Here is an 18,625-nt window from a genome sequence, read left to right on the forward strand (position 1 = left end):
AAATGAGTCAACCAGAGTTATTTAGGAATATGAGTCAGATGGCAGAAAGAACATGATGTAATATCTGTCACTTGAATAGCGGTGTAAAATAGAAGCCCTTCTGCAGAATAACTGATGTTAATAGGTGGAAGAAAATCCCTTTAAAAATGTTTTTCTTGATGTGTTCCATTTGTGGTGGCTGCTGAGACTTGCTAACCTTCTGCTAACACCGAAATAGGAAACGACAGATAGAGCAAACCGTGCTGACTCAGTCGGGTGGGCGAGGGGAGGAGGTGCTGTTATGTAAAAGCCGCAGCTCCTTCACAGCTCTTCGAAGAATTCACAGCAGCCCCTGTGATGTGGGGCTGGGAGGTGCACCCCGAGCTTCAGGAAGTGCCTGTGCTGAGGCCGGGCTTCAGATGGGATCGTTCCTTCCCCAGAGGAGAAGACACACAGCGTGCCGTGATCCTGGAGGGACCCAGCTGTGTCACAGGTAACTAAACAGAATGGCACAGATGTGCAAGCTGTGTGGTGTTGGGTACATGGGCAGTACTTCACATCTTGTGTCCTCCTCTTTGAAAGGTGGATTTGGATGCTGTGCAAGCCCACCCACACCCTTCTGTAGCACTTGTAATCCCTCGCTGCCTATTAATCAACCCTGACACAGGGCTTTTGCAGGCTTGCCCCTTTCTGTCTGTTTACATGTTTTCACAAAGCCGCCCTTCACCTGACTTCCTAGAGCAGTGCTTCCTGTTGGTGTCCTTAATTTCAGTGCCCCTTTTTCTTGCCAGTGATCAGAGCTGGGTGTTTTTTAAACTTCATTCTCAGTGGCACTGAACTTAAGTTGCTCTGTGTGCTCGTGTCCAAAGCAATTTGTGGTTATGAGGGGTTGGCTGCAGCCCCAGCGGTGCGTGGGGAGGGAGGAGGGCTCTGGGATGAGGTTGCTGGAAAACCGCTTCAGGCAAAACCTGTACAACAAAATGTTGTACAGAACCAATCTTGGCAGAAGGGAAGAAATGTAATATTTCACATCTTTCTTTTGGTGATTTTCCACTGTCTTTGTTGCAGGTACACAGTTCTAAGTATCTCCCTTGTTCCACAGGTACAATAATGGCATTTGAAAGTCATTAACAAATTCAATCCTGTATAGCAGGATGTCTTGTGGAGTCTCAGAACACACATTTGCATACAGTTCACAGTGTGGTTTGTTGTTTTTCTTAATGGCTGCTACGAATACCAAATACTTTACTAAAAGTGTTGGAATTGAGGAATTCTTAACACTAACAGCAAGCTTAATTTGATAGGAAATTACTTTAGAACATAGGTGATGCTTTAAGTGACCTGTGGGGCTTGGTTTTACTATTATTTTCTGAGGCTGTATGTGCTTGCATGGGTTACTTTAAGTGCAGCCTAAGTATTGCTTTCAGTAAATAAGAACGAACCAGCAGCACTGATCAAAATCCCACTCACCCTCAGCACTGTTTTAAAGTCACCTTTTACCATACTTTGAAGTTCTTTAACCTCTAAGTGGAGCTATGGCTAGACTGATGGTCCTGAAATTTTAACAACTTCGCATTCTTGGCTAATGAATATTTCCATGATGAAATGTACCACCATGAGGTCAGGATGACATCAGCCTCTCAGCAAATACACCTTTATCACCACTTATAAATAGAGAAGAAACTGCTGCAGGAAGCATTTCCTTGTGGGCAGAGGTTTCAGAAACGAAACCAAGCAGTGCTGAGCTGCTGTGTGCGTGGCACCCAATGGCTGCTCATAACCCCATAATGCAGTTTGTGGTGCAGAACTGGGAAGGCTTGGCTCACCAGGAGACTGATAGGGCCTAAAATAAATAATAAAATGCCTTGGAAATGCTTCTTTCTTTAGATAGAGCACCTAGTAATTCTAACTCGCAACTTTACAGCCTTTTGTTAATCACGTGAACTGAGTGGTAGGGGTTTTTGTTTGTTTTAACTTGGACCTGCCTGAATCATGACTGTAAGACTTTGGTGTTGCAAAGAACAGGATAGAAATGTTGATTCTGTATATTATTCTTATTATTATTGAAGGATCCTCCCACCACCTTGGTCACTGTGCTCACCTCTCTCAGGCATCCTTCTGTATACAGATGTGTACTTGTTAGTATTTCTAGGTGTGGGGATGACCAGGTGGTGGGCCCAACAGCCCTGGGGGTGCTCAGGAGCCATAGGGATGTGGCACTGAGGGATGGGATCAATGGGGGCGGGTGGGGGCTGGTGCTCTTAGAGGTCTTTTCATACCCCCGTGATGCTACAGTTCCATTCACCCTTGGCTCCCACCAGCATCCCACTCTCCCCTGTTGTCCTTCCTATTGAACCCCCATGCTGTTAGTGCCAACCCTGCTGCTGACAGAGCACTGCACACAGTTTAAATATTGCTGCTTTAATAATCTACGTCCAGTAGCAGTTCAAAGAGAAGATAAGCCAGCTGTGTTTCCTGTGCCACCACGTCTCCTCACATTGGTTTCCTTATTGCTGCAGAATTCACCACATATAATGGACCTGGGCTCCTGCAGGCCACATTTAGATTTAATTCTGCTAATTATCTTAAATATAAAACATAATGCAACTGCTCCTCTGGTGTTGCTGTAGTAATAAAAAATAGAAAAGGAAATAAAAAGATGCTTGTATCCTTATTGCCAGTGTGTGCCAGGAACTGCTTTCTCCCTTCTGAAAGCCCAGTAAAAAGAGACATTCCCCTCTTTGCTGAGAGCTGATCCCACACCAAAACGAGGTCAAAATATTCCTGAAGGGGAAGTTAAAAAAAAACACAGGTGCAAGAAAAGCCCAACAGTTTCCTACTTCAAAAACACCTCACATTCTTCAAAAGGGTCCGAGCAGTACAGTAGAGCTACATTTACTGAAGGGGTCTAGTGCTGATAAAGTTAAAAAATAAAATAAAATAAATCAACCCAAATAAATCCTAAATTAAATTAAACCAAACGAGATGCAGGGCTGGCAGCTCATGGGGCCTGGGAGCCCGGCTGCTTCATGGAGAGGAACTGATAGGAAAAAAAAAAATAAAAATCAAGTTTTTGGTTGGAAAAAAAGAAAGAAAAAAAAATACTTCCAGTTTCTCAGGCTGGGTGAGGAGGAGACCCCCACGCATGAAGGCACGCCAGAGGCAAGGCGATCTGTTTAAAACACAGATGTAAGAGCTCTGATGGCGCAGGCCTGGTCCCCTCCATCCAGCTAGAAGTTGACAACGTGGGCCCGGTGCAGGCTGGCATCTCGCTCGGGCTGCAATGAGAGGGGACACAGCTCATGGCTCTTGTGGCACAGCCGCGTCCCCAGCTCTGTGCTCCCACCCTGCAGCCCCTACCTCCCCGCCCGGCCCTGGGACATGGCCGGGTTTCTGGGCGAGGGCCGGCTTTTTGAGGATGCCTCTTCTGGGAGCTGGTGCTGGCCGGGCCTCCCCGTCCTCCGCCGCATCGTAGGGCCCAGCCAAGGCGTAGTGCTGCTTCCTCAGCTCACCCAGGCGCACCCGCTCGCCTTCCAGGCACTTCTCCAGCTCCAGCACCTTCACCTGCACCATAAGAGCCCATCTGGGTCCCCACGTCCCTGGTCTGCCTCAGGGACACGAGGCACTGAGGGAGATGGTGGGTGGGCTGCAGTTGGGCTCGGTGATCTTACAGCTCTTCCACCCTTAATGATTCTATGAGGCTTTCTTTACCTGTGTCTCCATTTCTTCCTTCTTCAGCTTGATGAGGGACATGCCCGAAAAGTCCATGGTGTCTGTGGAGAAAAGCAGGGAGTGTTTGCCAAGCCATAAAGGAAACAAAGGGTTTTGTTTTTTCCTGCCCACCCCTTCTTCCTGCTCTACCAAACCTCACCTTTATCCTCAATCTGCTCCTGCCCCGACCTGGTGGAGGCCACCACATTGGCTGCCATCTCATTGACGTTGCGGGAGCACTCCTGCAGCTTGCCCAAGTTCCTGCTGCTCTTCTCTGCTTTCACCTGCAACAAGAACTCTGAGGGCTGCAGGTCCCCAACATGAGACTGGCTGATGCCACCAAAGTGGCCAAACCCCTGAGAGCAGGGACACATCACACCAGGTGGATGTAACAAGGAGGGATGGATTTGCTGAGTCCATCGGGGACAAGGCAACCTCCTTCAGCCTGGGGACACCACCTCTGCTCTTATGTGAGCTAAGGATGTATGAACAAGCAGCATGGGTGCAGGCAGAATTTTTTTTTTCAAAACTTTTCCTTTTAACATCATCTGGATCAAAAGCAGCCTTGGCCCTCCTCCCTCCAACCCTGCATCCCTCTGCTTGCTGAAACCCCTACACATCCCGCAAACAGGAAGGTGGTAAGGACCAGAGCTCATCACTCATCAGCCATCAACCATGGGAACAGAAGGGCTGAACCAGCAGGATGCTCACCTTGGAGGCAGCCACCAGCTGGGCCGTGCTGGCAGCGATTTCATGGGAGCAGACAATCAGCTCTTCATATTTGCCTGTCTGCAAGACAACTCTGTCTGCGGACTCCCTGCAGTTGGAAGGGAGATCACATTACAGATGCAAGATAAGTGTGGGTTATGTGCATCCCACCATGCCATGAGAAATCAGCACTGATTGACTGAATCAGCATTGATTCATCATCAACTGATGGCATTCAGACATCGATTTCCAAACAAACCCCACACTTTCCCCACACGCACAGCTCAAGGATGTTGTGCCCTGACCCCAACCATCCCCAGCCCAGCACTGTCTGCATGCAGTGCTGTGGTACCTACACAAGCTGTGTAGCTCCCCAGCCCACGGCCTTGGAGGCAGAGATCAACCCTTCGGTCCAGCGGGAGTTCTTGGCATAAAACTCCTGAGTTGTTGCTGCCCCCTGTTGTTAAGACAGTATTATAGCCCATGTTAACTTCTTTCCATATATATGCATATAATAAATCCATAATCGAGCTGTAGATGTCCCTGTTCATTGCAGGGGAGTTGGACTAGATGACCTTTATGGGCCCTTTCCAACTCAAACAACTCTATGATTTGATGGAGCCATATAAAAATCCATACATCATATTAAAAAATCCATTAAAAATCCCACATCTAACACTACAGAACACCATATATAAACCCATAAGTCCAGGGACTGGCAGCACTTCTGTGCCCTTCAGAATACTCTTACTAGATTGCTTAAACCCAAACATTACAAGTTTGGGGCTCCAAATTTAGGCTGTGTGTGACCATCATCTTTCAATGGACAAAGGCAATAACAAGGTCTGCAAAGTGCGCCGGGCTCAGCAGCCCCACTCCAGCTAGCAGGACTGCAAATATGTCATCAACATGGGAAAGTGCAAAATTCAGCTTTTCTTTTTTTTTTTTTTTTTTCCTCCACAAATTGCGGAAAATTCTGTATTTCACATCAGTGCACAGGGATGAATGCAAGGGAGGACTCACCCGACCACTCTCCACAATCTCCTTCTGTAAGTTTGTTGATGTCATTACAAGAAGCCTAATAGCCTGGAATGAGGAAGAACAAGTTTAGGTGGTGGATGGGGGTTTTATACAGAAGGACTGATTTTGCCAGTGGTTTTAAATGACATTTTTGCATGGTTTCCGATCCCCTGAGAAGAAGCTCAGCTCTTGCAGCACTGACCTTCATTAAATCTGTGCAGGAGTTCAGAATCCTGTAGGGAAACAAGAAAAAGCATTGAGCATTCCATTGAGCACTCAAGAGAGCCCTCTTTGGACTTAGCTGGGTCCTCCAGAACCCAGCCTGCCTGAAGGTTACTTTTAAGCAATTCATGAAGAAGCCACCAAAATTTTTGGCTTAGATGCACAATACAAAGGCCCACCCTCCAAAGGAAATGCTAAGCATCATGAAGATGCAGCTCCAGAGCGCACGTGGGGCTTTGGAGCAGCACCTTGCCACCCAAATGGGAACCCCCAGCACTCACCGCTCATTCACTTCAAGTTTGATGCCAGAGCTTTCGTTCCTGGCCCGGCTCATCATGTCCTGTTGGGACATGGGAAACGGGAGGTGGGATACCATGCTGCAGTGAGCAGGGCTGCAGGAGGGAAGTAGGAACTGGGGGAAAATTAAAGGTTTGCTGCCCTAAGAGCCCATTCTATGGCTTTGTCCTCACCTCTATTCGTCTGACAGCGTCTTCTATTGCTGCAGAGGTGGAAGCCATCTCCTTCTCAACCATGTCCCCCAGCTCCTCCTGCTTGATGTCCAAACTTTTCGGCCTCAGCTCCTGCCAGAGGAGGCAGCAGCAGCCAGGAGTTTTTCAGCAGAGGAGAGAAGAAAGTATTCATAATGAATAAACTCCCCAAAAAGGCATTTGGTTTGTTTTTCCCCTCTACACAAATACAGTTGCAAGACAGCAAGGGCAGAGGCACACGTGTCACTACTTGGCAGCAAACACAGCACAGGGACCTCAGAAGGAGAAAATGTCCCAAACCAAAAGTCAACAACAGGAATAGCTCTGACACACCTAATGGGATAGCTGACAGCATCTGAATTCGCAGCATGTTATTGGAAAGACCCTCCTGCATTAAACCACCTGCTTTGATTAGGAAACCCCTAAGGAGCCACCCACCCCACCAGCCCCAAAGAGCACAGCACGCCATCCCCTACCTGGGCCAGCCCCAGGACGCCCCGCAGCGCCTGCCGCACATCCCCCAGCTCAGCACATCCCAACGTCTGCTTGTCCTTCAGCTTGCCCAGGTAGTCCAGGCTACGCTGCCCGCAGTCCCGGCACGTCTCTGTCAGCCCTGAAGAAAGAATAGGTGAGCAATGGGTCCCATGTCTCTGCTGTCCCACATCCCAGCCCTGTCACCCTCCTCCCAGCTATCGTACCATAAAATGGTGCAAGTTGGAGGTGACCTTAAAGATCATCAAGCTCTAATCCTTGCCATGGGCTGGTTGTCGCCGACCAGATCATGCTGCCCAGACTCCATCCAACCTGGCCTTGAATGTCCCCAGAGATGGGACATCCACAAATATCTTGGGTACCAAATGGTGCCCAAGAAGCAAAGGAACACTCTTAACCCAGGAAGTGGTACCACAAGGAACAGAGCCCGAGAACTCTATGGAAGGTCTGGCCCATATCCAGCCCCAAAACTGAGAACAACCCCCTCCAGTCCCTGCTGTGCTCACTCACGGTCAGCGTGGTCGGTGGGAGCCAGGTGGGATGTGGCACTGCCGTTCACGATGGTGTCGGCCGTCAGGTGAGCAAAGAGGGCCAGGGCACCCACCAGTGCTGCAGCATCTGTCAGGGGGATGCAGTCAGGCACAGACAGCCCATGGCACTGCCACCCCACAAAGGCACCCAACAGCTTGGTAGTGATCCCTCCCCAGCTTGCAGGTGGCTCCATGAATGAGCTCATGGGGACACACCAACTCCAGCCTATGTCCTGCACAGCCCCAAAAGCCCCAAAAGCTCTGGGGGCTGCTGGATACATGAAAATGACAGCAAGGTTCCAGCAATGCTGTGAGTTCCAAGCCCCAGGTACCTGCCATGGAGGCCACGTACTGCGCGTGCCCGCTCTCCAAGGCGTCTGTGGACTCCAGCGCTGCCTCTGCCCGGCTGAGCAAGTAATCTGCAACAAATTTCTCTTCATTAGGATCTTAGAATGGTTTGGGTTGGAAGGAACCTTTTAAAGACCATCTAGTTTCAACTGTCCTGCAATGGGTAGTGAAATCTTCCACTTGATCAAGGGTGCTTTAAACCCCATCCAAGCCGATGTCTGAACACCTCCAGGGATGGGGCATCCACAGCTTCTCCAGGAAGACAGTGTCAGAGCTTCCCCACCCTCATTAGGAAGAGTTTGTTCCTTATAGCCCAACATTAGCAGGGTCAGGTTGACAAGCACCCAAATAAGCACAGGGGCTATCTCCATGAAATGCCACCGAATGGCAGCATTTCAAGTCCTCAAGGCCCCAGCCACGGAGCAACACCAAAATTTGTACTGTTACAGCAGAACAATGCTGAGTCCAGAGTTTACCACTGGTGGGAGATGTGTGCAGGAATGGAGATGCAACATTATCAGTCTTGGGGCAGAGGGGCTGCAGGGCATACCTGGGGAGCTGGTGCAGCGGACGTGCAGTGGGTCGTCCAGCTTGGCCATTGCATCACGGAAGATGCCTTCGGCTTCCCGTACCGTCTCCTGCAGGATACTGAACTGCTCATCCAGCAGCTTCTGCTGCAGGCTCTGCTCCTGATTGCACTGCGGGACAGGAAAAGGAGGCGTGGGCACACTGCTGGAGTGCTCAGCATCCCCCCTAAACACAAGGGGACACAGCCCTGTACCTTCTCCAGCAGCCTGCCCTGCAGCTCGCAGATCTCCTTGGAGGCCTTGTCAGCCTCCTGGCTCAGCTGCAGCTCTTTCTCCTGGACAAGGCTGTGCACTGAGAGCAGCTCACACTCCTTCTCACTCACCGACCGCCTCAGCTGCTCCTTCTCCGCCTGCAGGGTCTCCAGCTGGGCGCTGAGCTCCGTGCCTGCCTGCCAGCAGGGCCAGAAACCCCCATCACCCACCAACCACCAACCCTACCGTTACACAGAGCGAGCCGAGAACACACTCAGCTGCTGACACCAATGGGCTGCACCTGCCTGCAGGGACCCCAGCAGCTCAGCACTGGGCTCAGCAGGTTTGTGCCCCCAGCTGTAGCAAGTACCTGCTTGGCGTGGCCAAGTGAGCGCTGGGCTTGATCCAGCTCATCCCGCCGTGCCTCCAGCTCCTGCCGCAGCTGCTCCATCTGCACGCTCTGGTCCTCCAGCTGCAACCCATCACCACCCCAGGCTCAGCAAGAACGAGCCCAGACGTGGTTTGCAGGGAGCTCGGGGTCTCACAGTTGGGGTTGCCACCACCCACCGCCCGTGGGCTCACCTTCAGCTCCGCTTCCCGCTTGACCTGCTCAACCTGAAACGCCAGCTGCTCCTTGACACGTGCCACCTCCTCCTGGCTCTGCTGCGTCACCGTCAGCTGCTTGGCGGTGTCGGCGTTCTGCGCAGGGATGTGGGGCTCAGCATGATGGCAGAGAGGTGAGCCCCAGTACAATGGCACCCCACCCTCCCTCCTCTTGCCCAAATTCCAGCTGGAGTGCAGTGGGAGATGCACCCAAAATACTGACAGACATTGATGTGAGGGATGCTGAGGGGCTCTGGGTGCAGGAGGATGGATCAATGCGAGCATGGTGACGGGGGGACAAAGGGATCGCCTGCGCCCTGTGAAGTCTTACCTTCCTCAGGAGCTCAGCATGAGTATTGATGAGCTCACTGTGCTTCTCCTTCAGCTTCGTGTAGCGCATCTCGGTGGCACTGGCTTTCTCTGGACAGGATGAGAACACATCAGTGCCCAACACTGGGGGTTCCTGTGGCCATTGGGCTTTCACATGGCCACCAGGCCTTTGTGTGGCCAGTGCACCAAGCACGTACTTTCCGCCTCGGCGCAGAGCCGCAGGGACCGCTCGCTGTCCTGCTTTGCCTGCTGCAGCCTCTCCAGCTCATCCCGGAGCTGCTCGTTGTCCACCAGTGCCTTCTGCTTCTGCTTGCGCTGCTCCTCCACTTCTCCCTCCAGGCTGTTAACCTGCGCCTTGAGCTGTGTGATGTAGCGCTGTGCCTGTGGGCAACCCCCAAAATCCCCCCCAGGTTGTGATTTGGGCACAGCAGCTGTGAGACACCCCAAAGGCCTCCCCTTGGCAGCTGGATCCCAAAGGGATGGTCTCTCGTGTCCCCAGCCTTCCTCAAAAGCTGGATGCTGGCAATGGGAGAGGGTCCAAAATGGTACACCAGGGCTGCATGCCCCAATCCCGTTGTGTCCCATTAGGATTTCCACCATACAGCTCTACAGCACAGTACCCGGCCTTACCTCCAGTTTGATTTTCTCCATCTCAGCACGGAGTGTGTCCACCTCCTTCTTCAGGCTCTCAATCTGTGCGTCCCTGCAGACAGCAGGCTGGCACCATGCCGTGCCCATCCCTTTCCCCTCCACCATCCCCGCCTCACCTGTCATCCCGAATGCCGTTGGGCGGCCCAAAGGTTTGCTCAAAGATATCTGAGGTGACCTGGGGAGGATGGAAGGTGCCAGGATGAGTTCTTCGCTCCCACCGCAGGTCTCCTCCCCACCATGTCCCCATCCCATCCCTGTATCCCCCCCCACCTGTGGCTCTGTGGTGGAGACTGTGCTGATCTCAATGAGGTTCTCTGGCTCCTCGTCTTCAGGGGCCTCCTCAGGGATGACAACCACTGGCTTCACGTGCTCCGCCAGCGCCGAAGCCCGCAAGAAGTTTGGGGGGCTCTGTGGGGACAGGAGCATCACAGTGACATCCCTATGGGTTTTGGAGCCCCTCTGCAGCACCACCAGATCTCCTGGCTGTGAGCAGACCCGCACGCATCTCAAAGCCACGGGCTCTCAAAGCATCACACACCTCGGGCAGCCGGGGGATCTGGATGAGCCGCTTGAAATACAGCATGTCAGAGGCCTTCTTAAAGAAGTTTTTGAGGCTGGAGAGGGGGAGGAAAGAAAAATGGCTCAAAGAGGAGGCAGAGGAGATGGAGAGGATCTCCCTGCCCTGCATCAGCCCTGGGTACCTGCGGAACTGCTCGTGGAAGCGGTCCCGGTGGCCCTGCAGTGTGTCAGCCGGTAGACCTGTGGCAATGGGGACAGCGAGGATGGATCCGGGCTGCAAACTCAGCCCCAAATTTATCCCCATGCACCCACGTCCCTCCAGCCTCAAGCCAGGACCAGGCTGGGAGCAGGGCATCCCCATGAATTGCAGTGACTGGGGACTCACAGGAGTGCAGCTTGAACATGAGCTTGACGGCGTAGTGGTAGAGGTGGCTGCAGTCCTGGATGACCTGGATGAGGGGTGCCAGGCGGCACTGCACCGCTGACATCTGTGACACTGCCATGGAGGTGTTGAGCTGCCGGAAAACTGGAGAGGAGAGAGCAGTGAGTGCCAGGAGACGTGTTTGCAGAGCCGTCCGGCCGCAGTCAAACCGGCTTGATCATTAACCAGGACAGACATGGCTTTGCCAAACACCATCCATTGTGCTGAGCTGGGAACAACCCCACTCTGTGCAAGAGAAACACCTAAAGGGAATCGGTAGCATTGCAAGCAAGGGTGCTCAGCTCTGCCATGCACACCCCAACCCCAAACAGAAGGAGTGTAACCTGGAATGATGCGTGGGCAGCACGGCTGCCAGCTGTAGCTGCCAGCACACGATGCAAGCAAGAAAAGCAACAGGTTTTGGTCTGGTCCGTTTAATCCTGCAAAGAGCTGGGAAAGAATCACCCCAGCCTCACCTGCCCAGCACAGAAACAGATCCCTTCCCCAGGCAGACATCCAGCCAGCGCATCGGCTGACTCCTTCCCTGCTCAGCTTTCAAGTACTTCTGAATATCAGTTCCCTGTACAACTGGGTCAGGAGGAGACACGGGTGGCTAACAGAGCTGGGACACAGCCCCTCCCCTACACCCTGTTCCCTGGGGCAGCTCTGTGCTCCTGACTGACGGTGGAGAGGAAGGAATGGCACATTTTTAAGCCATTGAAAAATTCCTGGAGAATGAGGCAAGAGAAGCAAACATGGGCAGGGGCTGCTGCCAGAGATTTTCAACACGGGGCAATGAATATTTATACAGTAGCACAGCCCCCATCCTCTCCTCCAGTGGGTGGAAAAGATTTGGGTAATGCACTGAAAAGGAATGAAAAGGCATTTCATACCAGCATCACACGCCCTCATGGCTCAGGTGTGCTAAAAATAGCCACATTTCTTAAATATTTTCCTAAAACCACTTCTACAGAGCAAAAATCTCCATGCCTTAACCGAGGAGGAGGAGGAGGAGGAAGGATGCAGACAAACTCTCTTCCTGACCAAAGAGTGAAACTATTGCTCAAGAGCCCTGGGGCAGCTGGGAAGGAGCTGCTGCCGCTCCTCACCTGATTCTGACAGCTTCAGCTCGCAGTCCAGGTAGTCGAAGAGCTCCACTGTCAGCTGGAAGCTGCCAAAAACCAACACCATCACTGCGCTGCACACACATCAGTGCTACAGATCACTGCTTGCAGGTGCCCCGTGAGACTCCGCTGCTCCTGGATGCTTTTCCCCACATCAAGATCTTTTTCCCCATCCCACGAGGACACTCACATGTTATTCACGTCCGTGCCTGCTGTCTTTTCTAGGACCTCATCTGAGACCTCGAGGCCTGCGGGGAACTCGGGGTGCTGTGCCAAAGGAAAACAGAACAGTGGCTGCTGCTAATTGCTCCTGCAACAGCTCTCAGTGGTGCAGATGCAGCATGGGGTCTCACCTTGGCATGGAAGGAGATCTTGGTGAGGAGCAGCCGTGTGTAGATGCTCACCAGCTGCCCATAGCGGTCATGCAAGTGGCCCTGCAGGAGACACGGGGGAAATAAGTTGAACCCAGAGCGATGCCAAAAATGCCCGGTGCGGTGGCAAGCAGTGGATGCATCCATCCCATGGGTGTTGGTCAACCTGTACCAGCCCCACAGCTCTCCCCTCTCCCACTGCCCCTTCTTGTGGGTTATTTCAGGTGGTTGCAAGCTTCCCCCATGCATATGATGCTTAGGGCTCAGCCCCCAACCCAAAGCCCTTCACCCAGGAAGTCCCACCTCCAGCATGGCACCAACCTCTGCTCCTCCCGTCTGCTTACCCACAGGTCTCCCACCTCACGGATGTTGCTGCGGTACCGCTGGCAGTCCTGCAGGACCTGGGGGCACAAAAGGCAATGGAGACTCAGCACCTCGCACCGCTACGGCAAAGCTCAAAGGGACAGGTCAGCCCCCAGCATGGGGCTGTGCAGGGGGAGGTTCTGAAGTTGTGAGATAACAGGCTGATTTATGAACCCATCACGAAGACTGGAAAAGATTTCTAAGATGACCAAGTCCAACCATGGGCCCATCCCACCATGCCCACTGCCCGTGTCCCACATCTCCATGGTTCTTAAACACCTCCAGGAACAGTGACCCCATCACCTCCCTGGTTTTGTTGAAGCTCATCCTATTGGCCTCAGCCCATCGATCCACTCCTTGCAGATCCCTCTGTAGGGCCTTCCTACCCTCAGGTACATTGACACTTCCTACCAACTTGGTGTCATCTACAAGCTTACAGAAGGGACACAGCCTCTGGGAGGGGACACTCACGTTGGGGTGGCCATCACGCAGGACTTTGTGCAGGACATGGCAGAACTTCCAGCTGAGGATGGAGCTGCTGGGCAGGGGCAGCCCGATGGCGTAGGACCAGAAGGTGAAGGCGCCCTTCTCGTGGTGCGTCCCCAGAATGATCCCTTTCCATCAGTCAAGGCCAACCCCATGGAGAAACCCATCTTTCCCCAGCCCCGCAGCCCCAAGATCTCCCCTTTAGGTGAGGATGAAGCTCCCGCACCACCCAGATGGCAGAGGGAAAGGATACTGCGTGCATGCTTCTCCTTCACTGGCGCCTCCTGTGTGTTGATGGCTTTGCTGATGCTGATGGCCTGCGGAAGGAGGAGAGCGGTGTCAGCAGTGCCACAACCCTTGGGACCCACCTCCCCCCAATCCCAGCTCTGCCAGCTGGGAGCAACCCGAGCACTCGGGGGCTTTTGGAAAATATTCTGAATTTTCCATATGTCAAATGTTCGGGACTGCAGTTCGGGCTTTTTGATGCAGAACAAAGCAGCCGGGGACAGGCTGCCCTCGGAGCCACAGATGTCCTCCACTGTCCCATGGAACAAGGGGCACTCTGCAGCCTGAGCTCAGCAACGCGCCCTGCCAGCAGCAACACACAGTGCGATGCCACATTCCTGGGCTGTTTGTGCAATCACAAGGAGCCTTTGAACTGGGTGTTTTTCCACAGCTTTGAAGGCGTCCCTGCGTGAGAACAGCAAGCAGGGAAAGGGAAAACGGCCCCCAAGCATGGAGGGAGCAGCGGCTGTGATGCCACAAACCAGAGCAGCGCAGTTCACAGAGGAGTAGCAGCTATATCAAGAGGATTACCTGTATACCAGTGCATTGAATCACACCCTAAAATGAAGGTTTTATGCCAAAAATAGGGCCCAGTCGCTTCCTCCAGCTCTAAATTTGAGCTGCTGAGACCACGAGGACTTCACTACTTCACCTTTGCACAAGAACTGGGGCTGTGCCTAGAGCTGTGAGCCCTTTGTGCAGCAAAAACCAGCGGGCCAGAAGGGCAGGAAGCAGCCAGGCTGCCGCCGCTCGTGCCGGAAGAAAAACACAGTCCCTCCCTGCACACAGGCTGTAAAACCTCATAGAGCCCAAGCTCCGAGCAGCATGCACGGCACCAGGGCAGGAGGCAATGCAGCACTGTGACACTGTCAGCCAGGAGCAGGAACTTGCCATATAGAGCTGGTCCCACATGAGGATCCTCATCCCCAGCACTGTTTTGGGGTGAGCAGCACAAGGAGTGACAATAGAGGTGTTGGTGCCCCACTGGCTGTGCATCCTCAGGGAGGCCGTGTGGCTGCAGGCGGTGATTTTGCTTCTCCTGCACTCGGGGAAGCCCTGGCGTTAACCTGCCATGTGGGTCAGTATAGCAGCAGCAGAGTTAAGCCGGCGACTTGGCGCAATCCTCTTAACTCGAAGGTTAATGAGACTCAAGTGCCTGGAAAAAGGCACCGGCACGAGGGGCAGTAGGGCTGAGCCATCTGCTGGGCACAGGAGTGACAGAGAGCTCATCCCAAATCACCAGTGGGAGCCCCATAGTGCCGGGACAAAGCAAATCCCACTCCATATCCTCACTGCTCGGCATCACAGGCTTGAACCTGCCCCAAAACCTGCGATCCCCATTGGGATTTCGTTGAGCTTATTGCCCATGAACCGCCCAGCCAAAACATAGCCTGGGAGCTCCAGATGGTGCCTTCCTAAGGGGTGATTCAGTGCTGAGGTTTGATCTGAGCCACTTTACATCCATGATGGGAAATGTCACATCCAACATGAGTCCCACTGAGCCGGATGGCAACAAACCAATGCCAGCATCCTGGGGCTGGCTCCAAGCCCTGAGTCAAGAGGATCCCCCCCCAGAAATGGGTCAGAGATGGGAACATCCCAGTGGCGAGCACCAAGAGCCAAGCTGAAACCTTCATGCAGCTGCAGTTTCCCCAGCACCACCCCAGTGCTGATGGCTGCGGGTCAGACCCTGAAACCTGCGGGTTACAAAACCACCATGGGTGCAGCCCTGAGCACCTTACTCACAGCTCCGGCGTACCGAGCCGGTGACTAAACTGGGATCAAAGCATCCAAAGGAAGGAGTGCAGGTTACATCCACCCCTTCTTTCCAAGCCACTTTAATTATAGCATGATCCTCTCCGCCCATGGTTCCCCCCGGCCCCAGCATCCCCAGGAGGTGCTCCATCCCTGAGATCGTTTTTGGGGCCTTGCTCCAGATGCTCTCCAGCAAGTCCGGGTCTCTCCTGTTCTGAAGACTCCACATCTGTACCACAACAGTACCGCTCAGCATTCGCACGTGCTGTATTCCTGGGGGATGCCCAGTGCGTTGGGTCTTAACCTTCCAGCAGACACAACCCTAACCCTTCTGGCAGATATAGTCAAGAAAAGCAAAAGTTGGGCACCAAAACCAAAAGTTTTGCCTCCAATGACACTGCAGAGCGAGCACCCGGAGAGGACAGCAGGGTCTCACCTCCAAGGCAGATGCTGACACCGACGCAGTGTGACCCCAAAAAGCATTCTAAGCAAATCACATCGCAGATATAAAATGGCTCAGGTCAAACCTCACGCTACCTGCGAGCACCAGCTCACAGCAGGGTGAAATGATACCACACAGCAACGCTGGGAAGATTCTGCATAGGACGAAGCTCTTTTAGGACACCGTGGCTCTATAACGCGACTCTCGCTCTTCGGGCGGAGCGGGGCAAAGCCAGAAGGGACGGAAGGAAGAACGGAGGGGACACGGGACGCTCCCACCCGGGGCAGCGCCCTCCGCAGCGCAGCAACTTCCCGGCGCTGCCCGGCGGGACGGCTGGAGGAGACGCGTCCCGAAGGAACCGGAATTGCAGGTTTATTCGTGCTGCTCCCCAAACCCAACGCTGCCACTTCCCACCCGGCACCGCGGCCGCACACTGCCCCGAACGGTCACTGGCCCTCTGACGGGGCTTTGCGGGACCGCAGCAGCCGACGGGACGGGAAGGGATCGGCGGTGCCACGGGGCAACCGGGCCGAGTACCGGCGATGCGCGGCAGAGGACGCGGGGCGGGCAGCACGGCCGTCCCTCGGGAGAACGGCGCCTTTGCGTCGGGCATCCCCGACGGCTGCGGGACGGCTCCCAGCCCGGGGCGGACACGCGGGACGCAGCGGGGTTTTGGCCGCGCTCCCATTGACACCGCCGTACGACTCTCCCCGTGCGCTCCCACCGGTGGGGCCAGCGGGGAAACGGCCTCCCGGCGCTCCGTCCCCGGGGAAGGCCCCACGCGGAGCTCCCGGAGGCGCTGCCCCACGGCTCGGGCCGCTCCTCGGGGACGAACGCCGCCGGCGCCGGGACACTGGGACACCCCCGCCGCCCCCTTCACCTGGTTCTTATCGAATTGCTCCCTCTCCGCCTCCAGGCTGTGTCCGGCCCGCCGGCTCAGCACCCGTGCGGGAACGCTCTTGATGCTGTTCATGGCTGCGCAGCGCACACCGCGCAGCACGCACAGCGCACACCGGGCACCGAGCGCTCCGGCGCCGCCCGCAGCTCCTCCCGGCCGCGCACCGCAGCGCCCCCCGGTGGCAGCGCCCGCCCCTGCAGGTTCGTGACAGCTCCATCCTACAGCGGCAGCGCAGGGACCCGCGGCTCCGTCGCTGCCCGCTCCTGTCGGCCTCCGCTCGCAGCAGCACGCCCACCCCCGCGGTGAGCTGAACGGCAGCTTTGTTTTCTTCAATAATAACTCTAGAGGAGGGCACAATAGCAAAGTGATTCCCTGGAGAGTTTGTAATGCTTCCAGAAATCAGGCGGCCGAGCTCGACGCAGCTGGAGCTTCCGCGCACACGTGGGTTGTAAGTCACTTAATGGCAGAGTAAATTAACCCCAACGATCAGCTCCTCCCAGCTTCAAAGCCCCCCACATGCCAGAAGCAGCTCTAAGCAGAGCCAGGAGGAGTTCTGCCTTCTGTGGGTACGAACTCGGAACCATGAACCCAGGGCAGCACCTGAGCTCATCTTCCACCCCCATCCAAACGCCACTGTGAATTCACAGGGGGTCAGGGGTGCCACCAAGCGCCTTTAGGCAGAAAGCACAGCTCACATGAATGTCTCCAGGCTCTGCTGTCCTGGTTTAACTTGGTGATGGCAATGGGATGGCTGCAAGTGAGCTCTGTGCTACCATCAAGGACTGCTCCTGGGGGACTTCTGCCATGCCCACAGCATTAAACTGTGGGGACGGAGCCTGGAAATGTTCTCTGCAGGTTTTTAATGTGTGTTATTGTGGGAAATAGCCTTTGTGTCCTGAAAAAGGAACAAAGAAGCAGAGTGTGATGCTCAGAGGCTGACAGCAGCCATGATCAAAATGGTTCTGCAGGCTGGCAATGAGGTAATTAAAGAGGAAGTGGAAAAACATGTGAAAGAGTTAACAAGGAGAAACCATGGTGCAAGTGTTGTATTTCACTGCAATTAATTCAAGGCAGCAGATAGGGTGAGAGCTCAGCTGCATCCCCAGCAAAAACACAAGGGCAGAGGTGCTCTGAGCTTGTGGTTCTTGGGGGGAACAGCCAAAAGAAACCATCCATAAAGCAGAGTGTGCTGGACAGCACGTGAAACGTGAAGAAAGGTGTAGCAAAAGCATCGTTTTTACTTATTTGACCTTTTTGTTCAAGAAAGCTCAAAACTAATTCTGTAGTGGAAATGTCTTAATTTCCTCCAGAAAGTTAAAGATCTGTATGGAAAGACAGGAACGTTTCCTCTAAAATATATTAGGCAATCATATCTATGTCCTTTTACTATACATTTTCATCCTGCAGACTCACTGAAAAACAGAAAGAGAAGGTAAGCAAAGCACAGCACAGTTGGACAGTGACCTCAGGAATACTGCTCGTGTGTTACAAAATAAAAATCTTTCCGGTTTGCTTTGCAAGTGATCTTTGTGCCCTTGGCCACCTCCTGACTCACGATCTCACGAGCAGTGGCACACACTTTGCTGCCCTTTTTCCTGTTGCTGTCCTCCTTTGTGTGGCTCATCAGCTCTCCCCGATTCGATCTCTATCTAAAGGAAAAATGATCAACCGATAGAAATGGCCACAAGGCTGCCAAAAGGCAATTCACCTGGTGTTTGTCACAGCACCTGCCATCAAGTGACTTACAAACAATAAAAAAACAAGCACTTTTCTGTATGAAACACGTTCGTTCTTCCTGCTCCTTCCATAATTGAACTGACCACAGCTGATTCGGTGCCCTTTATTAAGAGAAGATAGTGAGACTTATTCAGTAGCCTGTGACTTGCAGATCACTAAATCTTGCTGTGGATTTACAGAGTTGCGGGTGTGGTTGTGCCATCAGTTCTTTCTCACTTGAGGCAAATGAGATTATTTCTGTAGGCTAAGCATGTGCTTACCGCTGTGCTGCATCAGCACGGTGCTCAGCAATTTTGGGGATTTGCTCCTGAAACATTTAAACATCAGTGGTTTCAGGATGCAAGTCATAGCGCTGGTTTCGAT

At 53.5% G+C, this 18,625-nt stretch overlaps 1 protein-coding gene across 3 annotated transcripts; it reads right to left on the bottom strand.

The window, feature by feature from the left end:
- Positions 1 to 2,384: 2,384 nt before the first annotated feature.
- HIP1R (huntingtin interacting protein 1 related) lies at positions 2,385 to 16,697 on the bottom strand. Of its 3 annotated transcripts, XM_085238424.1 has the most exons (32): positions 16,508 to 16,696; positions 13,399 to 13,462; positions 13,131 to 13,273; positions 12,641 to 12,697; positions 12,279 to 12,359; positions 12,116 to 12,192; positions 11,911 to 11,972; positions 10,766 to 10,906; positions 10,563 to 10,620; positions 10,400 to 10,475; positions 10,132 to 10,269; positions 9,978 to 10,036; positions 9,841 to 9,913; positions 9,408 to 9,591; positions 9,212 to 9,300; positions 8,860 to 8,976; positions 8,648 to 8,749; positions 8,280 to 8,474; positions 8,049 to 8,196; positions 7,483 to 7,569; positions 7,131 to 7,238; positions 6,605 to 6,741; positions 6,111 to 6,221; positions 5,922 to 5,980; positions 5,621 to 5,651; positions 5,422 to 5,484; positions 4,755 to 4,855; positions 4,402 to 4,507; positions 3,851 to 3,974; positions 3,691 to 3,752; positions 3,340 to 3,543; positions 2,385 to 3,257 (listed from the first exon to the last, which is right to left on the bottom strand). In XM_085238424.1, the coding sequence occupies exons 1-32, from the start codon at positions 16,598 to 16,600 to the stop codon at positions 3,210 to 3,212; spliced, it is 3,198 nt and encodes a 1,065-aa protein (XP_085094550.1). In that variant the 5' UTR covers positions 16,601 to 16,696; the 3' UTR covers positions 2,385 to 3,209. The 3 variants fall into 3 exon arrangements, with proteins under 3 accessions (XP_085094550.1, XP_085094549.1, XP_085094551.1); XM_085238423.1 differs by lacking the exon at positions 2,385 to 3,257 and having other exon boundaries at positions 3,280 to 3,543; XM_085238425.1 differs by lacking the exons at positions 2,385 to 3,257; positions 3,851 to 3,974 and having other exon boundaries at positions 3,399 to 3,543; positions 16,508 to 16,697.
- Between the last annotated feature and the right edge of the window lie 1,928 nt (positions 16,698 to 18,625).

The sequence above is a fragment of the Meleagris gallopavo genome, chromosome 17 (genome assembly GCF_905368555.1).
Source record: "Meleagris gallopavo chromosome 17, MGAL_WU_HG_1.1, whole genome shotgun sequence".
Classification (NCBI taxonomy): domain Eukaryota; kingdom Metazoa; phylum Chordata; class Aves; order Galliformes; family Phasianidae; genus Meleagris; species Meleagris gallopavo.

Bases quoted from the DNA above. Each gene is read 5' to 3' on its own strand.
- HIP1R (XM_085238423.1), bottom strand. From the start codon at position 16,600: ATGAACAGCATCAAGAGCGTTCCCGCACGGGTGCTGAGCCGGCGGGCC. The intron at 8,475-8,647 runs GTACTTGCTACA...CCCTGCTGGCAG, and splicing joins CACTTGGCCACGCCAAGCAG to GCAGGCACGGAGCTCAGCGC. The intron at 3,753-3,850 runs GTGAGGTTTGGT...TTTTCTCCACAG, and splicing joins GGAGCAGATTGAGGATAAAG to ACACCATGGACTTTTCGGGC.